This window comes from Balaenoptera physalus, assembly GCF_965194825.1.
Source record: "Balaenoptera physalus genome assembly, chromosome: 14".
NCBI lineage: Eukaryota > Metazoa > Chordata > Mammalia > Artiodactyla > Balaenopteridae > Balaenoptera > Balaenoptera physalus.
This window is the reverse complement of record NC_138893.1, coordinates 53,448,486-53,466,145: the sequence shown is the minus strand read 5'-3', so window position 1 is coordinate 53,466,145 and position 17,660 is coordinate 53,448,486. Positions and strand designations below refer to the sequence as shown.

General features: G+C 50.5%; 2 protein-coding genes across 12 annotated transcripts in view; one reads left to right on the top strand and one right to left on the bottom strand.

Annotated features, from left to right (window-relative positions):
- Nucleotides 1-132: 132 nt before the first annotated feature.
- Nucleotides 133-17,660, top strand: part of ZDHHC16 (zDHHC palmitoyltransferase 16) — a 34,207-nt gene continuing 16,679 nt past the window's right edge. For 2 of the 6 annotated variants that reach the window (XM_082423087.1, XM_082423086.1), the window contains exons 1-11: nt 137-331; nt 3,502-3,749; nt 3,930-4,124; nt 4,275-4,363; nt 4,765-4,793; nt 5,414-5,547; nt 5,687-5,734; nt 6,575-6,660; nt 7,321-7,444; nt 7,630-7,700; nt 8,443-9,006. In XM_082423087.1, the coding sequence (XP_082279213.1) occupies nt 3,507-3,749; nt 3,930-4,124; nt 4,275-4,363; nt 4,765-4,793; nt 5,414-5,547; nt 5,687-5,734; nt 6,575-6,660; nt 7,321-7,444; nt 7,630-7,700; nt 8,443-8,557 (1,134 nt within the window). In that variant the 5' untranslated portion in view covers nt 137-331; nt 3,502-3,506 and the 3' untranslated portion in view covers nt 8,558-9,006. Of the gene's footprint in view, nt 332-3,501; nt 3,750-3,929; nt 4,125-4,274; nt 4,364-4,764; nt 4,794-5,413; nt 5,548-5,686; nt 5,735-6,574; nt 6,661-7,320; nt 7,445-7,629; nt 7,701-8,442; nt 9,007-17,660 lie in introns of all 6 variants that reach the window. The other 4 variants (XM_082423091.1, XM_082423089.1, XM_082423088.1 and 1 more) reach the window with 4 other exon arrangements.
- Nucleotides 9,262-17,660, bottom strand: part of MMS19 (MMS19 homolog, cytosolic iron-sulfur assembly component) — a 32,906-nt gene continuing 24,507 nt past the window's right edge. For 4 of the 6 annotated variants that reach the window (XM_082423080.1, XM_082423085.1, XM_082423084.1 and 1 more), the window contains 17 exons: nt 17,417-17,542; nt 17,140-17,221; nt 16,734-16,834; nt 16,480-16,629; nt 14,470-14,625; nt 13,547-13,646; nt 12,961-13,063; nt 12,748-12,816; nt 12,394-12,520; nt 11,504-11,604; nt 11,304-11,360; nt 10,972-11,158; nt 10,570-10,652; nt 10,280-10,444; nt 10,138-10,197; nt 9,744-9,844; nt 9,262-9,663 (listed from right to left, as the gene is read on the bottom strand). In XM_082423080.1, coding sequence (XP_082279206.1) covers nt 9,636-9,663; nt 9,744-9,844; nt 10,138-10,197; nt 10,280-10,444; nt 10,570-10,652; nt 10,972-11,158; nt 11,304-11,360; nt 11,504-11,604; nt 12,394-12,520; nt 12,748-12,816; nt 12,961-13,063; nt 13,547-13,646; nt 14,470-14,625; nt 16,480-16,629; nt 16,734-16,834; nt 17,140-17,221; nt 17,417-17,542 — 1,796 coding nt within the window. In that variant the 3' untranslated portion in view covers nt 9,262-9,635. The remainder of the gene's footprint in view (nt 9,664-9,743; nt 9,845-10,137; nt 10,198-10,279; nt 10,445-10,569; nt 10,653-10,971; nt 11,159-11,303; nt 11,361-11,503; nt 11,605-12,393; nt 12,521-12,747; nt 12,817-12,960; nt 13,064-13,546; nt 13,647-14,469; nt 14,626-16,479; nt 16,630-16,733; nt 16,835-17,139; nt 17,222-17,416; nt 17,543-17,660) is intronic. The other 2 variants (XM_082423081.1, XM_082423082.1) reach the window with 2 other exon arrangements.

Sequence of the window (17,660 nt, the reverse complement as noted above, 5' to 3'; positions counted from 1 at the left end):
ACATCCAGGTGCAGTTCCGCAGTAAGAAACGTGCCAATTGGTGAGCTTTATCACGTGATCACCGGGAGCGCCTCTGAGATGTGAACTCCATTTCCCAGGTTGCCCCGGGACGAGCCCGGGGGCGGGGCTCCGGCCCGCATGCGCTTGCGCTTGCGGACAAGGATGGGCGGGCGGTGGGTCCGGGTCTGGAGGCTGGAGCTGTGGGCTGTGGGCCATGGTTGGTTGGATTGAGCCAGGCCGGGCCGGGGCGCCGAGCTGGAGGGGGTGGCAGTGAGCGGCGGCGGAGGCTGCAGGGTTCGATTTGGCTGACTGGGGAGTCGGCCGGTGGCAGGTAAGAGCGAAGCCGCGGCCTTTGCTGCCCGGTCCTTTCCCTTTTTCTAGGGTCGGGCCCTGTTCTGGGGCCTTGTGAGTTCCTGCTCTGCACGGCCTTGCCCTCGAACCGGGCGGAGCGCACCCTCCGGGCAGCCTTAAGGCGCGGAACTGGAAGGTCAGCCCACCCAGCTCGCCCATTTCACAGATTTGGAAACTCAGCCCCAGAGATAGGATTTGACTTGTACAGTGTCTCTAGAGACCAAACCGGTACCCAAGTTATTTTACTTCCTGCCCATCATACTTTGGCCACGCCAGCCTTTTTGAGAAATAAAACCTTTACCAGGTTTCTGTAACTGCAGCTTTCCGATCTTGCTGTCGGATCCTGTCAAGCGGAGCATGTTAGTCTGGAAGGGAAGTCTGCACATGAATAAAATGCTGCTCTTACTGATGATTGACATCTGCTGCTTGAGGCTGTAAACATCCTGAGAACAGCCTTTGTCCAAATGAGATTTGTCGATCTTCTTCTCAGTTTCCTCTGCCTTCTGGTGGCTTTGGAATCTGTGTGTGTACTCCCACCCCCACCCCTATGTCCCTCATATACGGTTTCCCCTTGGGAAAGAGATGGTGACTTAGACCCTTGGGAAGAGGGGGGTGCTGTGGCCTGCAGTCCTCTCTGATCTGGTGGCAGATGTCACTAAGTGGCTACTACTGAGGGATCAGAGCGCTCAGAGCTTGTGCTGGGGGTGATGGTGAAACTGTGCGTGCTCTATTTCCTGCCCTGTTCATTTCCATCACCACCCCTCGCCCCTACCACACACAATTTTTTGATCTCTGCTTTACCTCAATTTCCTGAGATGAAATGTTCAGTTGTGGCCCCATGGACTACATATCTCTTCCCTGGCTTTCCCATACCCCCCAAACCCCACTAGCTAAAATAAGGGGTGTGGTGGGCTTGGCTTCAGGCTCTTTTACACAAATCTGATCTTTAGCTCTGCACCTACAAGCTTTTAGCTTACCTGTTTGGGTTGATTTCTCGTTGGACTAGTTTTTAAAAATGACTTCTAGCTCTTAAGTGCTATGATTCTAACAATGGTTTTCATTTCTCAGCGGACACTTACTTAGTGTTATCATGTTGGCAGGAGTGTCCTTGCTGTTATTTGTAGGACAGATAGACACTTGACCAGCCTTTCCACTTCAGCATCCCTCCAGTTCATTCATTCAACAAGTATTTATTGAGCACTTCCATGATCCAGGTATTGCGCTAAGCACTTTATAAACATTTCATTTACATCTTACCAAGTGTATATATAGAATCATAAAGGGGTAGAGCAGGAAGGGACCTTAGTATTTAATCCTACCCTCTCACTGAATGGGAACACAAGAAAATTGAGTCCCAACAGGGTTTGGTGATTTGCCCAAGGTCACAGAACTACTTAAGGGCAGAATTGAACCCTAAGTAGTCGAGTTATGGGGCAGGTGAGAGTTGGTCAGTCTAGTCCTTGAGGCAGGCATTTCCTGTAGAGCTCAGTAATTCTGGAAGTGGTTGAGAACAAGCTGAAAAGTGGAGAATCAGAGAAGGAAGATTTTTTTTGTAGACAGGAGAGATGGCATATAATTCATGTTTATTACAGATGAGGAATGCATCTTATTTGCAAGCTATTGTTATAAAAAGTATTTTAGTAAACAGGAAACTCTCCATTAGCCATAGAAAGGGAATGAACAATGGTGCGGATGACCTAAGTCACCTGGATTTGCTATGGGGTAAAATGTTTTGTCCCACTCTTACGTTAGATTTTAGCTGTATACTATTCGAAAATTCATGTTTCAAGCCAAATCATGATTCCACACAATAGGAGTCCAACTCAAAGGAGGCAGGAAGAAGTTTGAGCTTTTCCTTTTTCTTTTTTCTACACTGCCCCTTAATTCTCTTAGACCCTCGGAGGTGATGGGAATGGCCACTTACTTTATCCTGGTACAGAGAGTAGGTCCCTACTGAATTGTCTGTCTTCTCTTTGCTGGCCTTGTCTGCTGGATTTCTTTTTGCTTTAGGTCTTTAGAGGGCTTGTGGAAGGAGGTAATTACGTTTTCTTTGAAAGGCCTGTTGTGGGGATGAGCCAGGGTGCAAGGCGAGTGCCTTGCTCCCGTTACTGAAATGAAACCACCCCTACAGTGGAGCAGCCTCCTCCAGTTTCTGCTGGGTCTTGAGCTGCCTGTTAAATAAGTCAGTGGAGTTGCTGAGGACAAAGTAGCCGTAGGAGAAAATCAGATAATTTCCTTTCTGGTAAAGCCTTTAATCTGCAGAATTGATGAGACTGTCATCGAAGGAATCTGTGTCTTCTCTTCTGGGCATTGCCTGGGCAGCTGACCTCCTGTGGCTATTAGATGAGGTAAAAACCACATGGAGGAAGTGAAGGCACTTGCAGAGGAGCCATGCACAGGGCTAAAGAGTCGGGAAGGTTGGTTGGGAAGCTTGGGGCCAATGGCAGCAGCCGCAGAGAAAGCTCTCGAGTGTCCAACTAGAACAGGGCAGGGGAGACTCATCACTCAGAGGGTAGGCCCTGTGGTCTTCAGGAGCCACCAGCCCTCCTCCCACTGCCAGTGTCTCCTGCCTGTGGTGGTGTTCTGCTCTGAACACCAGAAATTGTCTTGGCTTCAGTAAGCTTGGGGTGGGGCTGGGACTAGAATTGGAGACAAAGCATCTTATGTCATGCAGGGGGTAGCTGAGCTGTCCTGACAGGACACAGGGACTCTCATGCCACCAGGCCTGTAACGTCAGCAGGAAGGTTGAGTATCTTTTGCCAAGACTCAGGTAGCACCAGGGAAGATCTAGGTGCCGGATCCACATGCTGTGAACTCACTCCCCCACTGGCTGTTCCTGGTGAAGACAGTTGTTAGGAGGTAGGCCAATGGGCCAGGGCAGGCAGGAGACGCCGGGACACCTCTGCTACCGTGGCCAGGCCCTCAGAGGCACATGGATGGCTTTGTGCACGTTGGTCGGGCTCCACCCAGTGGTCTATCTACGCAGATAACTCCAGAGACCCTGCTTTGGCTTGGTCACCTCCCTACTTCCCACACCTACTGACTGGCCCAGCGGGCCTCAGTCTTAGGTCTTTGCCTCTAAGCTCCCCACTGGTGGGGCAGGGAGGGACAGGACCCAGGCCGGCCCCTCACAGTTGTGTGCTCTCCTAGGAGCCATGCGGGGCCAGCGGAGCCTGCTGCTGGGCCCCGCCCGCCTCTGCCTGCGCCTGCTTCTGCTCCTGGGCTACAGGCGCCGCTGCCCACCTCTGCTCCGCGGCCTGGTTCAGCGCTGGCGCTATGGCAAGGTCTGCCTGCGCTCCCTGCTCTACAACTCCTTTGGGGGCAGTGACGCCGCTGTGGATGCTGCCTTTGAGCCTATCTACTGGCTGGTGGACAACGTGATCCGCTGGTGTGGGGTGGTGAGTGATGCCTGGGGACAGGAGAAGGGATGTTTGGGGGTAGCAGAGGGACATGGGTCTGATGGACCTACACTGGGTTTGGACCCACCCTGGCCTCCTACCCTGGGGAAACCCCAGAGTCTACTCTGGCTGTTGGCGAGCTCTCTCACTGCGTCTTCTTGACCTCCCTGGTGTCGGCAGGTGTTCGTGGTGCTGGTGATCGTGCTGACCAGCTCCATCGTGGCCATCGCCTACCTGTGTGTCCTGCCCCTCATCCTTCAAACCTACTCAGTGCCACGACTCTGCTGGCATTTCTTCTATAGTCACTGGAATCTGATCCTCATCGTCTTCCATTACTACCAGGCTATCACCACTCCACCTGGATACCCACCCCCGGTGGGTCCCCCCTCAGGGGCATGGGGGAGGGAGAGAACTGCAGCCTATTGGAGCCAGTCCCAGGAGTGCGGAGGGAGAGTGCCTTGGTATTTTGGAGGTACGAAACCGGTGCTGCCACAGTTGTCATGGTGCTTTTCTCCTTCTGCACAGGGCAGGAATGATATCACAACAGTCTCCATCTGTAAGAAGTGCATTAACCCCAAGCCAGCCCGAACACACCACTGCAGCATCTGCAATAGGTGGGTCTCTGGGAACCCCAGCTGTGGCCCTTTTGCTGTAGCTCTAGGGCAGAACCTAGACCTGGAATTTGACAGGACATTTATGAGGCACCCGTCATGTGCCAGGCAGTGTGCCCTCTATATCGGGACACCTGGTCCTCAGGATGGTCCTGCAAGTTCCACATTATCACCGCTTGTGGAAAGTGAGATTCAGAGAGATGGGCCAGGGTAGGCAAGAGACCCCGAGTTAGCTTGTCCAGTGTCATGTAGCCAGTGAAGCAGGGTTTGAAGCAAGGCCTGGCTCTCCTCAAAGTCTGTGCCCTTTCCACCTCAGCAGGATGCTGGTCCTTATAGGAAAGGATTGGCACTGACATCTCAAGATCCTTGGCCACCGTAACAGAGCCTGTGTCCCTCCCTCACAGGTGTGTGCTGAAGATGGATCATCACTGCCGTATCCTTTTGTTACCTCTTCTGCCTGAGGCCTCCTTCTTTAGCTCCAGAGCACTGCAGAGGTGTAAGGGCCACACACCCAAGGCTTCTAGCATCACCCTGCAGAGAACACTGGGCTCATGAGAAGTCTGTAGAAGAGCAGTTTTCGGGGCTGACATCTCCTGGGAAAAGCAGGAGGCTTACATGCTCTCTGGGATGGATCTTCTTGGAGCAAGGCGCCCATCCCTAACAGCTCTTTCTTTTGTAGACTGTTGTGCTAACATCTATTGGATGGAAAGAGATGTTTGGTTCAGTGGGTTGTCCAGTGGGTGTCCAGATAGAACCATTGGTCCCTTGCTGCTGTCCCACACAGATGTCTGGTTAACCCGTTAGGTTGAAGTATTGGCAGACTCATTTTACTGAAGGATTTCAGTTTTCATGATCTCCTGATGGGACTTGTGAGGGCTTTGAAAAGCTTTAACACTTTCACCTCAACTTCAAAGAAGTCCCATATTTTCCTGCCTTTGGTGACAGGAGGCCTTGGGCTTGGTTGATGTTGTCAGGAACCAAGGATGAACCAGAGAAACCTGGACACCCCCTGAAGTTGTGTGTTTGGTCTTGTCCTTAATCCTGCCCCCACAGCCTGGCTAAACAACTGTGTAGGCCACTATAACCATCGGTACTTCTTCTCTTTCTGCTTTTTCATGACTCTGGGCTGTGTCTACTGCAGCTACGGAAGTTGGGACCTTTTCCGGGAGGCTTATGCTGCCATCGAGGTGAGCCTGTAGTTAGGAGCAGGGCAGCTCAATAGAGAGCACTTTGGGGTGTGGAATCCGTCCCTAAGGAGTGGGGCTGGTAGCACCCCCCATCCCAGAGGCCTGAGAGTGTAACCAGCACTGTTTTCCATCCCCTTAGAAAATGAAACAGCTCGACAAGAACAAACTACAGGCGGTTGCCAACCAGGTGGGCTGTCCCCACCCCACTGCCTCCTGCTGCTCAGGCCAGGGGTATAGAGTTGCTGAGGCAACTGGGGCCCACCTGTTAGTCGAGTTGTAGAGGCTGGGGTAAGGGGCCAGTCGAGACTGGATCGGGGTGTTTCTGGGCACTGTCGGCCGTGGGCAGACTAAGTGGCCTAGGGGCAAGCTGGGAGTCCCTGGTACATGACAGTTTTTGGCTCTCTATTCTATTATCACCTTCTTTGGGCTGAGCAAGGGCTCTGCCTTGGTGATGGCCTGAGCAGCAAGGAGTCTATGTTAGTCTGTGTAATGGGGTTCCAGGGGACAGAGGTCGGGCTGGGCCAGTCTGACCATCCTTTGTTCCTGGTCTGTCTGCGTCTGCAGCAGGATCGTCCCTTCTCCCCTGGCCTTTTAGGACTCCTTATTCTGAGCAGATCTTGGGCTTGTGATTGTGCCCTTTCGGTCCTTAGTTGGGCTCACAGTTCTCCCCCTCCAGTTATTCCATTCTGGGCATGGGTCTCGTGCCGTCTTGGGGATTACGGCCACACAGTTCTAGCTGGGGAGTGGAGTGGCTTCCCCTGGAGCCCCATTTGTGTTGTCAGAGCTGAAGGCCCAGGGTTGGTCCCTCCTGCGCTTTACCATCCCGTCCAGACCTGCTCTGCCCAGTGTTTGTCCATGACGCCGCCGCCAGCTTGGTCCACCCATCTGGCTGCTGCCCTGACTCCTCTGTGGCTTAACCCCCTATTTTCTCATCATGGGCTTGGATCACTTCCCTGCCTGCAGGTGTTGGGCTCTGGTGGAGACCAGTGGAGCAAATGATCCAGACTTTGCTGTTTTCTTTTTCTAGACTTATCACCAGACCCCACCACCCACCTTCTCCTTCCGAGAAAGAGTGACTCACAAGAGTCTTGTCTACCTCTGGTTCCTGTGCAGGTATCTTAACTCTCATTTTTGACAGTTTAAGGGAGGGGCAGCTTCAGAAAAACCTTTTTCGGTGCCCACACCCAGGCAGGAACCCATCCCTGTGTAAACTGCTGCTGTTCTTATTCTCACTTAGGTTGGCAAAGAGTAGGGCTTAATTTTCTTCAGCATTTGGGGGCAGGGAACATTAAAGATTTGGCATTGAGTGTTTGGTATGTGCCAAGGGAAGTTAAACTCCTACTTAAAGGGTAGGTGCATTTCATAGATGAGGAAAATTGCAGATCTGAGGGGTGAGGTGATTTGTTCCATGATACACAGCTAGGAATGGTAGAGCTAGAATCTGAATGTTGTGCCATTTTATTCTAATCGTTAGTGCTTTTACTACCTCTTCTGTCTCCCAAGCATGGGTATTTTAGGAAATATATAACATTTTCATTAGTAATAGACTTATTTCCCCATCTTCCTTTCCACGTCATTTATTCTTAGCCCACGTTGATGCTTTTTCATGGATGCAGTGAAGTAAAAGTTCATCTAGGACACGTACGCTGGGAGTTAAGGCAGACTTAGACATAAGTCCCTAGGCAGTCACTGTTGCTCAGCTCAATTTCAGACCTACGCATGGCCTCTAACTCCCTCCACACTACCCCACAATCTTTGCCCCTCTTTTCTCAGTTCCGTGGCACTTGCCCTGGGTGCCCTAACTGTATGGCACGCTGTTCTCATCAGTCGAGGTGAGACTAGTATCGAAAGGCACATCAACAAGAAGGAGCGACGTCGGCTGCAGGCCAAGGGCAGAGTGAGTAGGGCCGGGGTTGGGGTGGAGGGATGGGTAGGTAACTGAACCTGCCATCCTGTAAACAGAGGCCATGGTCAGGGCCAACTAAGGCAGGCATCATGAAATCCAGAACTTGCCTGGCCAATTTAGGCTCAAAATTGGTTTAAGGAAAAGGGTTCATAGAAACATGTTTTTCTTTGCTCTAGGTTTTTAGGAATCATTACAACTATGGCTGCTTGGACAACTGGAAGGTATTCCTGGGTGTGGACACAGGAAGGTAAAGTAAAATATTTAGACCAGCGCTGTTCATTGAACTTTCTGTGATGAGAAAAATATTCTATACCTCTGCTGTCTAAAACATTAGCCACTAGTCACATACGGCTTTTGAGCGCTTGAAATGTGGCTAATGTATCAGTGAATTGAATTTTAAATTTAATTTCATCTTCACCAACTTAAATAGGCATGTGTGGCTAGGGGCTCCCATATTGGTATGGTAGCAGGTGACTACGACAGAATCCTTAGAAAGCTGTTCTCGAGAAGGGACCTCTAGTTAGGGTATGCTGGCCACCAGTCACCTCTCATTTGTATGGCAGTGTCTGGATTTCAAGCACATAATTTGTGGGATTGAAGTCATCTATTTGTGACAGAGGGCCTAAGACAATAAATGAAGCTAGCTCCCTCAGCCCAAGAGGCAAAGGTAAATCATTCTTCAAATTGCAACTACTGAGGCAGTAATAAGTAGGTGACCTTAAGTACCTGCCCTCTTCCTTTTCCCATCCTATTATTCCTGCCTGTCACTGTGCTTACAGTGGCCCCTTACAAGTTTAGCTCAAAACCTCTAAAGGCCTTCAAGGCACCAGAGGGCACATTTATTGGACAAAATTGGAACTTTTATTGCTTTTGCAATGAAAGCCAGGGTAGCTTCAGACTACCTTGATGTATCTTTGCTGAGGAATGAGGCTCAGGAAGGAAGACTAGGAAATCTTAGCTCTCACAAGTATTTCTGTCTTCTCTTATAGGCATTGGCTGACTCGGGTGTTGTTACCTTCCAGTCACCTGCCCCATGGGAACGGAATGAGCTGGGATCCCCCTCCCTGGGTGACTGCTCACTCAGCCTCTGTGATGGCAGTGTGAGCTGGAGTGTGTCAGCCACAACTTGAGCACCACCCTGCTTCCTCCACTGCCTCAAGGGCCTTCAAGGATAGCTTCTTGGAATCCTTGAGCAAAAAGAGCCAGTGCGCCTGCCTACGGTACCATGCAGGGACAGCTCAAGGACCAGTCTCCCGGCCATGGCGGAAGCAAGGCATGATGTGGCAAAATCCTAGGACTGATGTCCCTTTACTCAGGCAAACAGAAGTTCCAGCCCCAGACTGGAGATCAGGCAGCTAGCAACCTGGCCGGGTACTGACCCCGACCTCCTCCAGCTTACAGCACTGGGGTTGGCTACCACCTCTTCCACTTGCCGTCTGAGAAAACACCTGAATGGTAGAGCTGAGATCCTGGCTCCTCAACAGGGCAAAGATACCAGGCCTACTGCTGAGGTCACTGCCACTTCTCACGTGCTGAAGGGAGCAAAAATAAAGGTATTTGATTTTTTAAAGATATGTAGCTTTTCACTCTTTGCCTTTCTTGTGGGGCGGGGAAGGGGAAAGTCAGGGTCAAGGCCTAGTGAGTGGGTGTTCTGGTCCTGCCACCTCTACCCCACTTGGAGGGGTTGGATGTCCTGAAGAATTCCTGGCCAGTTCCTATCACTACTGTTCCTCTAGCTTATGCAGTGTTGCTTCTGGTTATGTACTGCTGAGGCAAAAGTGGAGAGAGGGAAATAACTGACGGCCCCATTACCAAAAGAATCTTTATTCTCCAGCAGGTACACACACGCCACCATCCCTGGTCCTCAGGGCCACACTCATCTGTATTCACCCTCAGCAGCATATCTCACTTTTTCTGACATATAAATGGAAGAGCCCCAAAACCAAGATCATTCTTCAAACACAAGTAGTCTCACACTCAGTTACTTCACAAATCCATTCGAAGTCAGGATTCCTATGTTTCTTGTACAGCCATGCGACAGAGGCCCAGCATTTGTGCGGTGTCTGTGGGAAAGGCAATCAGAAGCCAGTCATCTCCCTGCTTTGGGCACGATGGCTTGATAGTTAGTTAGTAATTTCAGGTTAGATTGTCTGTCCGAACAGTGGAGGCCAGGATGGAGGGCTCAGCTGCCAGGGCTCCCCAGCAGAAACCTGTAGGCAAAAAGAATGTTGACAGCATTAGTGGTGAGGCTCATTTCAATCCCATCTCTCCCCATGGCCTAAAAACTCACCATTCTCCCCTGGCTGACACTGCTTCCTTACGCACCAGTCTCTTCTTGTCATCCAGGGGTTTGGCTAAGGCCCGGATCACCTGCAGTTTGTACGGCAGCAGCTGTGGAGTTAGAGGAGCTAATCTTAGCCTTGTTCAACCAAGACAACCAAAAAAGCTGCTCTGACTCTACAACTAATACTCTTCCTATTCTTCTTTAGTGATTCCAGAGAATGCTGTGTGGCAGGCCGGCCATTCTGTTTTAGGGTAGTCAGGAAATCCTTGCCTATCTGTACCCTACAGTGCATACCTCAGTCACACAGCAGGGTGGCCAGTCCCTCTTGACTAAGGCAAAAAGGTCCCTCTGGCTCCTCTAAGAAGCTTCCAAGCCAGAGAGGGACATCTGCGCTACTCACCACGGGGGTGGGGAGGTGAGTAACAGCGTGCATACACTGCAGTGCCGCGATCCGGACAGCCTGGAACACAACCATAAGGAGGTGAGGGGAGACCCACGAAGGGGAGACGTACAGGCCAAAGAGTTGTTGAGGCTCAACGCACCATGGAAGGGCTGGAGCTGAGGTTTAGGAACTTGGTGACGAGGGTGTCAATGTGGAGACTCATGACTTGGGGTGCTTCCAGTAGAAGAGGCTGAAGGCAGCTGAGGGTGGAGAGCTGTACCACAGAGTCGGGGCAGGACAGGGCCTCCAGCAGCAAGGAAAGCAGCTAAGGGGGCACAGGGAAGGTGGGATGACCACATCTTTGATGAGCCTGCTTCCCATCCCCTTTCTGGCCCCAGCTGCGGGACAATGGCTCGGTCCCTGCTTAGAGGCCGTGACTGCGAGGCTTACCGTGGGCAGCTCCGGCAAGAGCACAGGCTTTGGTAGCCTGTTAAGTACATGAGACAGACCCTTCAGGTAATTTGGCTTCACATCTGGAAAAAATGGAAAAGCTTAGGGGAGAAACTGGGCTCAGACATAGAGCTTAAGAATTCAATTCTAATCTCTGGTGAAGCTAGGACATTAGCCTACAAAAAGTTCTTTTTTTTTTAAAAAAGCCCCTCAAGCTCAGAATAGCCAAGATATGCCAATCAAAGGAAAAGAGTGGGTCAAGAATCTAGACGTTCAGCCCTTCAGGTACAGGTCACACTACAGCTCTAAAGAAGCACTCAGGTCCTAAATTATTTTGGAGACTGCGGCCTGACCAAAGGAGAGGCCTGTATATTTGAGGGCTTTCCTTTAGACTCTCCTCACCTCGAGGAGCAGCATGGAAGCCCCGGACCAAAGCAGGCACGTTATCCGTGAAGAACCGCTGGCGAAACATGATCCGCACTTCAGCATGGCCGGCACGAGTCAGCACATCAGTGCAGTCAGACATGAGCAGAGAGAAGCCATCAGCTGCTGCTGGGCCTAGTTCTGGATCACTCAGGAGGCCCATGAGCTGGAGAAAAGAGAGCCTTTGAGGTTCCTCAGCGGGGAAGAATCTTAAATACCCAAGAGGAGGACAGTAGTCATTTTTGGGAAGACGATCGACAGCAAAGTTCCTGTTTAGGTCCCAGGTTCTGCTGTCTTCAGCAAGGACTTACCCGGTCTGTAAGGCAGGAGCTGAGAGGATGATATCTAAGCACTAGGGCCTTTGTGACCTGTTATCAGAGAGAAAGAGAACAGTTAGGGCATGACACTCAAACCCTGAGAAGCATGCATATGCTTCAGGGTTAAATGGAGAAATGCTATTTAACCAGACCAACTGTTCTCTGTCTAACCGGAATCCATTCCGACTCCTTACCCAGAGAAGCAGTGTGAAGGCCTGACTACGATAGGGCCCAGAGCTCAGGCCAGCCTCCACTTTGTCCACAGCCAGCTGTAGGAATTCATCCAGCTGTTGCCCTAAAAAGGAGGGAGGAAATGCTGATGCAGAGGGTACATATGTCCGTTTTACCAACAAAGGTGTAAATCATTTAAATGTAGAAGCCATTAGAAAAAACCAATATTGTTTTGGCTGTGGATTTGGCCCACTCAGCTCTAGGACGCCAGCATGAGAGCCTGGTATTCTCATAATGTAGGGGTGCTGGCATTCGAAAAAGAGTTGTCTACTTCTTTTTTTTTTTTTTAATTAATTTATTTATTTTTATTTTTGGCTGTGTTGGGTCTTTGTTTCTGTGCGAGGGCTTTCTCTAGTTGCAGCCAGCGGGGGCCACTCTTCATAGCGGTGCGCGGGCCTCTCACTGTCGTGGCCTCTCTTGTTGCGGAGCACAGGCTCCAGACGCGCAGGCTCAGTAGTTGTGGCTCACGGGCCCAGTTGCTCTGCGGCATGTGGGATCTTCCCGGACCAGGGATTGAACCTGTGTCCCCTGCATTGGCAGGCGGATTCTCAACCACTGCACCACCAGGGAAGCCTGAGTTGTCTACTTCTAATAAAGAATTACCCCTAATAGCTCTTTGTAGGGAACAGGATGACAGAACTAGATAGAGCACTCTGCTTGAAGCCCTTATCTTATGTCCTATAAAGCTCTGCCCAACTCTGGTCTTGACTCTTGTCCCACGGGCTGTCCCTTGGAAAGCCCTATTATTGATATATTAGCTAACTTCCTTTAAAAAGAGAATGAGAACTAAACGTCAAGATTTCATCAGAAGTTGATTCAGGGAGGCTCCCAACCCACAGCCTCACTCCAGTACCTGCAGGATGCTTGTTCAGAAGTCCTGCAAAGCACTTGGCAGCAGCAGTGGAGGAGAAGGGGCAGCTGTGGCAGCAGCTCAGCTCTAAAAGTTCCCGCATGAGTTGGTTCAGCTGAGGGATTTCCACCTATAGAAAACCTGGCCATGTCATGGACCCAGAGAACACTTGAGCTCTAAGAGACACCCAGGAGAGAGTGGCAGCACGGGCCAGGGTGGATGGGAAATAAATTCTCCAGTGGGAAAAGCAGAAAATCAGCTTAGCTTGTGACAAATTTCAGCCCAGAAGTCACCCAGGATCCACCTCCCCTGGTCCGGGTTAAACTAGGGTACTCCCCAAATGCTGTGGTCACTTACATTTCGAGGCAGGGAGCAGACAAAGGCCATAAGCAGTGCAACCAGCCGCCTCTGCCCTGAGGAGCCATCCTACAGAGGAAGAAGAGCCCTATCAAGCCTGTCCTGCTAGCAAGAGGCTTGTCTGCCCTGATGATACCCATCCCAGGTTAGCCCTAAAAATTTGAAGGACAGAAGTCCCAAGATTCTCCCCCGTCTGATCCATCAGACCCTTACCTGGAATGGTTGGAATCTTCCAGGGAAGCTGTTCTCAGGCAGGAAGGAGATGTTGCCATCCAAGAAGAGGGGCACAATGTGGGCGACACTCTGGGCAGCCAAGCTGGGGGTAGAGCACTAGGTGTCACCAAGGAGCCAGGGTTCTACAGCAGCCCTGGGGTTCCTGGTAGTCACTAGTCCGTGGGCCAGAGCATGATCATTCACACCTTCAACAAATACTAATTCAGCACATGTTATATGCCAGGAACCATTCCTGTTCTAGGCCTTGGTGCTACAGCAGTGAACCAGACAGATCAAATCCCTGTTCTCCTGGACCTTATGATCTAGCGAGAGAACTCAATGTGTATTTCAGAAGTGCTCCACAGGTGACTGTCATGCACATCTGCAGCTAAGAACCATTAGTCTGTGGCCCCCAGTCCATGATGCTAAAAGGCCCCTTCTTACTTTGCCAGCAAGACTTACAAAACAAAAGCTGCCTCCATGTTTCAATCTGGGTAAAAGGACAGCTCAAAAGGAAGTTATTTGCTGCTTCTTCCCAAGAATTCTATCCTCCCTGGGATCAAGTCACATCCCTGATTATACTCACTCAGGGCTCAAGTGGGTGGTGGCAGTGCCAATGACAGACACCATGGCGGCCAAGACCTCATCCTGCAACAGCACTTTTTTCAGAACTGAGTGCTCCTTCTCTGCAAAATCAAAACACACACAATCACAGGCCATGACTATGGCTCAGACGATTAGGTCCTGTCATCATCATGACTCTGGGCCTTGACTCTAGTTTCAAGAGGAGCAGTTTTTAAACTGTCCTCTAGTAGTGCTGTCGCCCTGAGAAGCAGCAAGGCACCAGAAGCAGCAGTGTGTAATGCAGGCCACAGGGAGCTCCCGAGAACTCTGTGCAGTCCTTTGACTGGGCAACAGTGGGAAATAAGGCTAGCTGATATGAACATTCTTAACATCAGAAATGTTAGTGTTTTCAAAAACTTAAAGGTAACATAGATTTATCTTCATGGGTCCTTTTATACAGCAGCTACCACACATACATACATTACTGTTGCCAAGCACTGCACATTAACTTATTTAATCCTTACCAACTACCCTGTGATATAGATATTACTCTCTATCAACCCCATAAAGTGAGGAGACAGAAGCTTAGAAAGGCTATCTTCATCTAAGTTGGCAAGTGGTAGTGTTGACCATGAAACCCAACCAGGTCTGCTTGACTCCAGAGCCTAATTCTAACTAATCTAATTACACAGCAATTAAAGGGGGAAAAAGTGTGCATCCTTTTGAGTGTTGCTAACACTAGTAGATTTTGGTTCCTGCCGAAGGTCAGCTTGGCACCCTCTGCTTGAAGTGAAATCTCATTATGTGCACACAGGATTCAAAAGAAGCCTCTGCTGGTACCAAATGCAATACCAGTGATACCCCGAGGGTGGCAGTGCTGTTCAACACTAGTGGAAGGCCGAGTCGGGAGGAGGGAGGAAGGAGGGGTGAGGTGGAGGAAGTTACCTGGCATGGAAGCCTGCACAGCCAAGGCAAGCAGGCAAGGTATAGCTGTCTGATGGAAATACCAGCAGCTCTCGGGGTCTTGCTGGCATTTTTCTGCCACCTGCTGGAGACTCTGACAGACAGCAATAACTTCACTTGTTCCTGCAACCGTATTCCCTGTGTGGTGAGAAAGTTCTCTGTAAGGTTTTCTTAAAAGCACTTCCAGGTCTGTCACATACAGAATGTGGGAAGAATAATCGAAGACGAGTAACTGAAGAGACCAAGAGTGTCTTATAAAGAGCCAAGTCATTTTATCCAGGAGCTGAGACCTGCCCAGCCAGCTCTGCAACAGAAGCATTCATACACAGCTGATCGTTGAACAAGGCGGGGGTGAGGGGAGCCAACCCTCCTGTACAGTCGAAAATCCACGTGCAAGTTATAATGGTCCCTCTTTACACAGTTCCTCCATATCTGCAGTTCTGCATCTGTGGACTCAACCAACCACAAGCATGTTGTACTATAGTTTTTACTACTGAAAAAAATCTGTATACGTGGACCTGTGCTGTTCAGACTTGTTTTGTTCAAGGGTCAGCTGTACATTCTCATTTAGCTTTCATAACAACTCTCTTAGAAATATCATTTCCCCCATTTTATAGAGGAGGATGTGGAGTCTCAATAAATTACCAGTGGTTTTTCCAGGGTAACAGTGAAAAAGTCAGGAATCAAACCCAGGCCACGCTCTGAGTCCAGTGTTCTTTCTACTTTACATCAGGTGCTGGATCATCCACAAAGGGCCGGGCAGTGCAGAGCGGGGCACTTAGGGACTTAGTGAGGGCCCATGGTGTGCATGCACAGGTTCACAATAGCAATAGCTGCTGTCACTTACGTCACTTATGAGGAGCAGTGCTTCTCAAACTCCAGGGTATGTACAGGTTACTTGGAGATCCAGTTAAAATGCAGATTCTGATCAGTGGCGCCTGAGATTCTGCATTTCTAATAAACTCCCAGATAATACCCGTGCTACTGGTTGATGAACCCTATTTTGAGTAGCATGGCCTTACAGTGGTGCTTTTCTTTTCTTTTTTAAAAAAATTTTATTTATTTTATTTTTTTATTTTTGGCTGCGTTGGGTCTTCGTTGCTGCACGCAGGCTTTCTCTAGTTGTGGCGAGCGGGGGCTGCTCTTCGTTGCAGTGCACGGGCTTCTCATTGCGGTGGCTTCTCTTGTTGCAGAGCACAGACTCTAGGTGTGTGGGCTTCAGTAGTTGTGGCGCACGGGCTCAGCAGCTGTGGCTCACAGGCTCTAGAGTGCAGGCTCAGTAGTTGTGGCGCACAGGCTTAGTTGCTCCGCGGCATGTGGGATCTTACCGGACCAGGGCTCGAACCCGTGTCCCCTGCATTGGCAGGCGGATTCTTAACCACTGCTCTACCAGGGAAGTCCCCAGTGATGCTTGTCAATGGACTCCGTGGGCATTCTTAATAACTGTTGCCCAAGTCTCATCCCTCCTCAGAGGCTGAATCAGTTGGACTAAGAACCACACATTCAGCACTTTTTAAAAGTTCCCGGGCTTCCCTGGTGGCGCAGTGGTTAAGAATCTGCCTGCTAATGCAGGGGACACAGGTTCGAGCCCTGGTCTGGGAAGATCCTACATGCCGCGGAGCAACTGGGCCCGTGAGCCACAACTGCTGAGCCTGCGCGTCTGGAGCCTGTGCCCCGCAACGGGAGGGGCCGCGATAGTGAGAGGCCCGCGCACCGCGATGAAGAGCGGCCCTCGCACCACGATGAAGAGCGGCCCCCGCTTGCCGCAACTAGAGAAAGACCTCGCACGAAACGAAGACCCAACACAACTAAAAATAAATAAATAAATAAATAAATAAATTCAACATTTAAAAAAAAAAAAAAAAAAAAAAAGTTCCCATGTGACTCTTACTATAGCCACCACTGGAACCACTGCTTTAGAGGCATCAACTCTAAACCTGACTATGGTTCCCCCTTCAGCCCAGTTCCTTGATGACTGTTCCTGGTAGTTACCTTTGTTCATCTGGCAGAGATGCTGCAGCAGAAGAGGCAGGGTCTCCTTGACAATACTGGCATGTGTGGATATAGCTGACAAGGCCTGCAGACAGCGCCGATGCCGGGAGCATTTGGTGGGCCCATCCCCTCTAGCCAAATCTGACTCCTCTGAAAGCAACCCAGGAGACAAGATTTCACTGTGTGATGGCAAGCATGAAGGCCCCCAAGCCTCCCTGGGAAGGGGCAAGCCACGGAAGATCAGAGACACATACCTATACACAGCTCCTCAGCAAGCTTGGGCACTAGGTGGCTGCTGAAGGCCGCAGGGTAGAGAGTGGCCAGGGTTCCTGATGCTTCCAGTGCTGCCACCCTGCTGGGGCACAAGGCAAATGAGCACTAGCTGAGCCTTGATCCACGGCTCTCTTGCCTAGGCCTGCCATTCGGCAGATTCAGGAGCGTGGGCTTCTGAGGCCACCCTGCTGAAGAGTAGGATTCCAGTACTTACACCACTAAGTTGGACTGGGCTTCTTAATGCCCAAGAAAAGAGAGCATTCCCACACCTCCAACCGGGTAGCAGCCAGAGCCAAGCACAGGGCCCACCTCCCCTACGGAAAGCCAAGGGTCAGAAGCACAGAGCCCTGGAACAGCTTGCTCGATCTCACTGCCTTATATTCTCACCAACTCTGGGAATCCTCCTCCAGGAAGCTCAGTCTGTATAGGTGACCCACTGCCAGCTCCAAGTCCCCAGAAGACAGGAGATCTGTGCAGGAAGGAAACACGGGCCTCACCTTTCTTCCCCTGCAGCCATCACAACCCCTCCTAAAGTCCTATAAGAAGTCCCAAATCATCCAGAGTTGTAGTGAGAACCAGGGAATTAAGATTGCTCTTCACTTAAGACAGAAAATCACAAGAAAGGGACCAATACTCCTATCTTTTCTCTTTCCCTTAAGCGTACCTGGCTGGGCACCCAAGACTGTGAGTGTACGGATGCCAACAAGCTGAAGCTGGGTGCTGGGGTCCGTCAGGGCCATGAATACCAGTGAGCACAGCTGGTCCTTGAAGCCACTCAGAGGCCTTTCATCTAGGAAGAGACAGAGTCCAGGTTAGAGGGAAACCCTATTCAGAAGTGATGCAAAGATAACCTGGGACAGATTTTCTTTTTTTTTTTTGCCGCGCTGCGTGGCATGTGGGATCTTAAT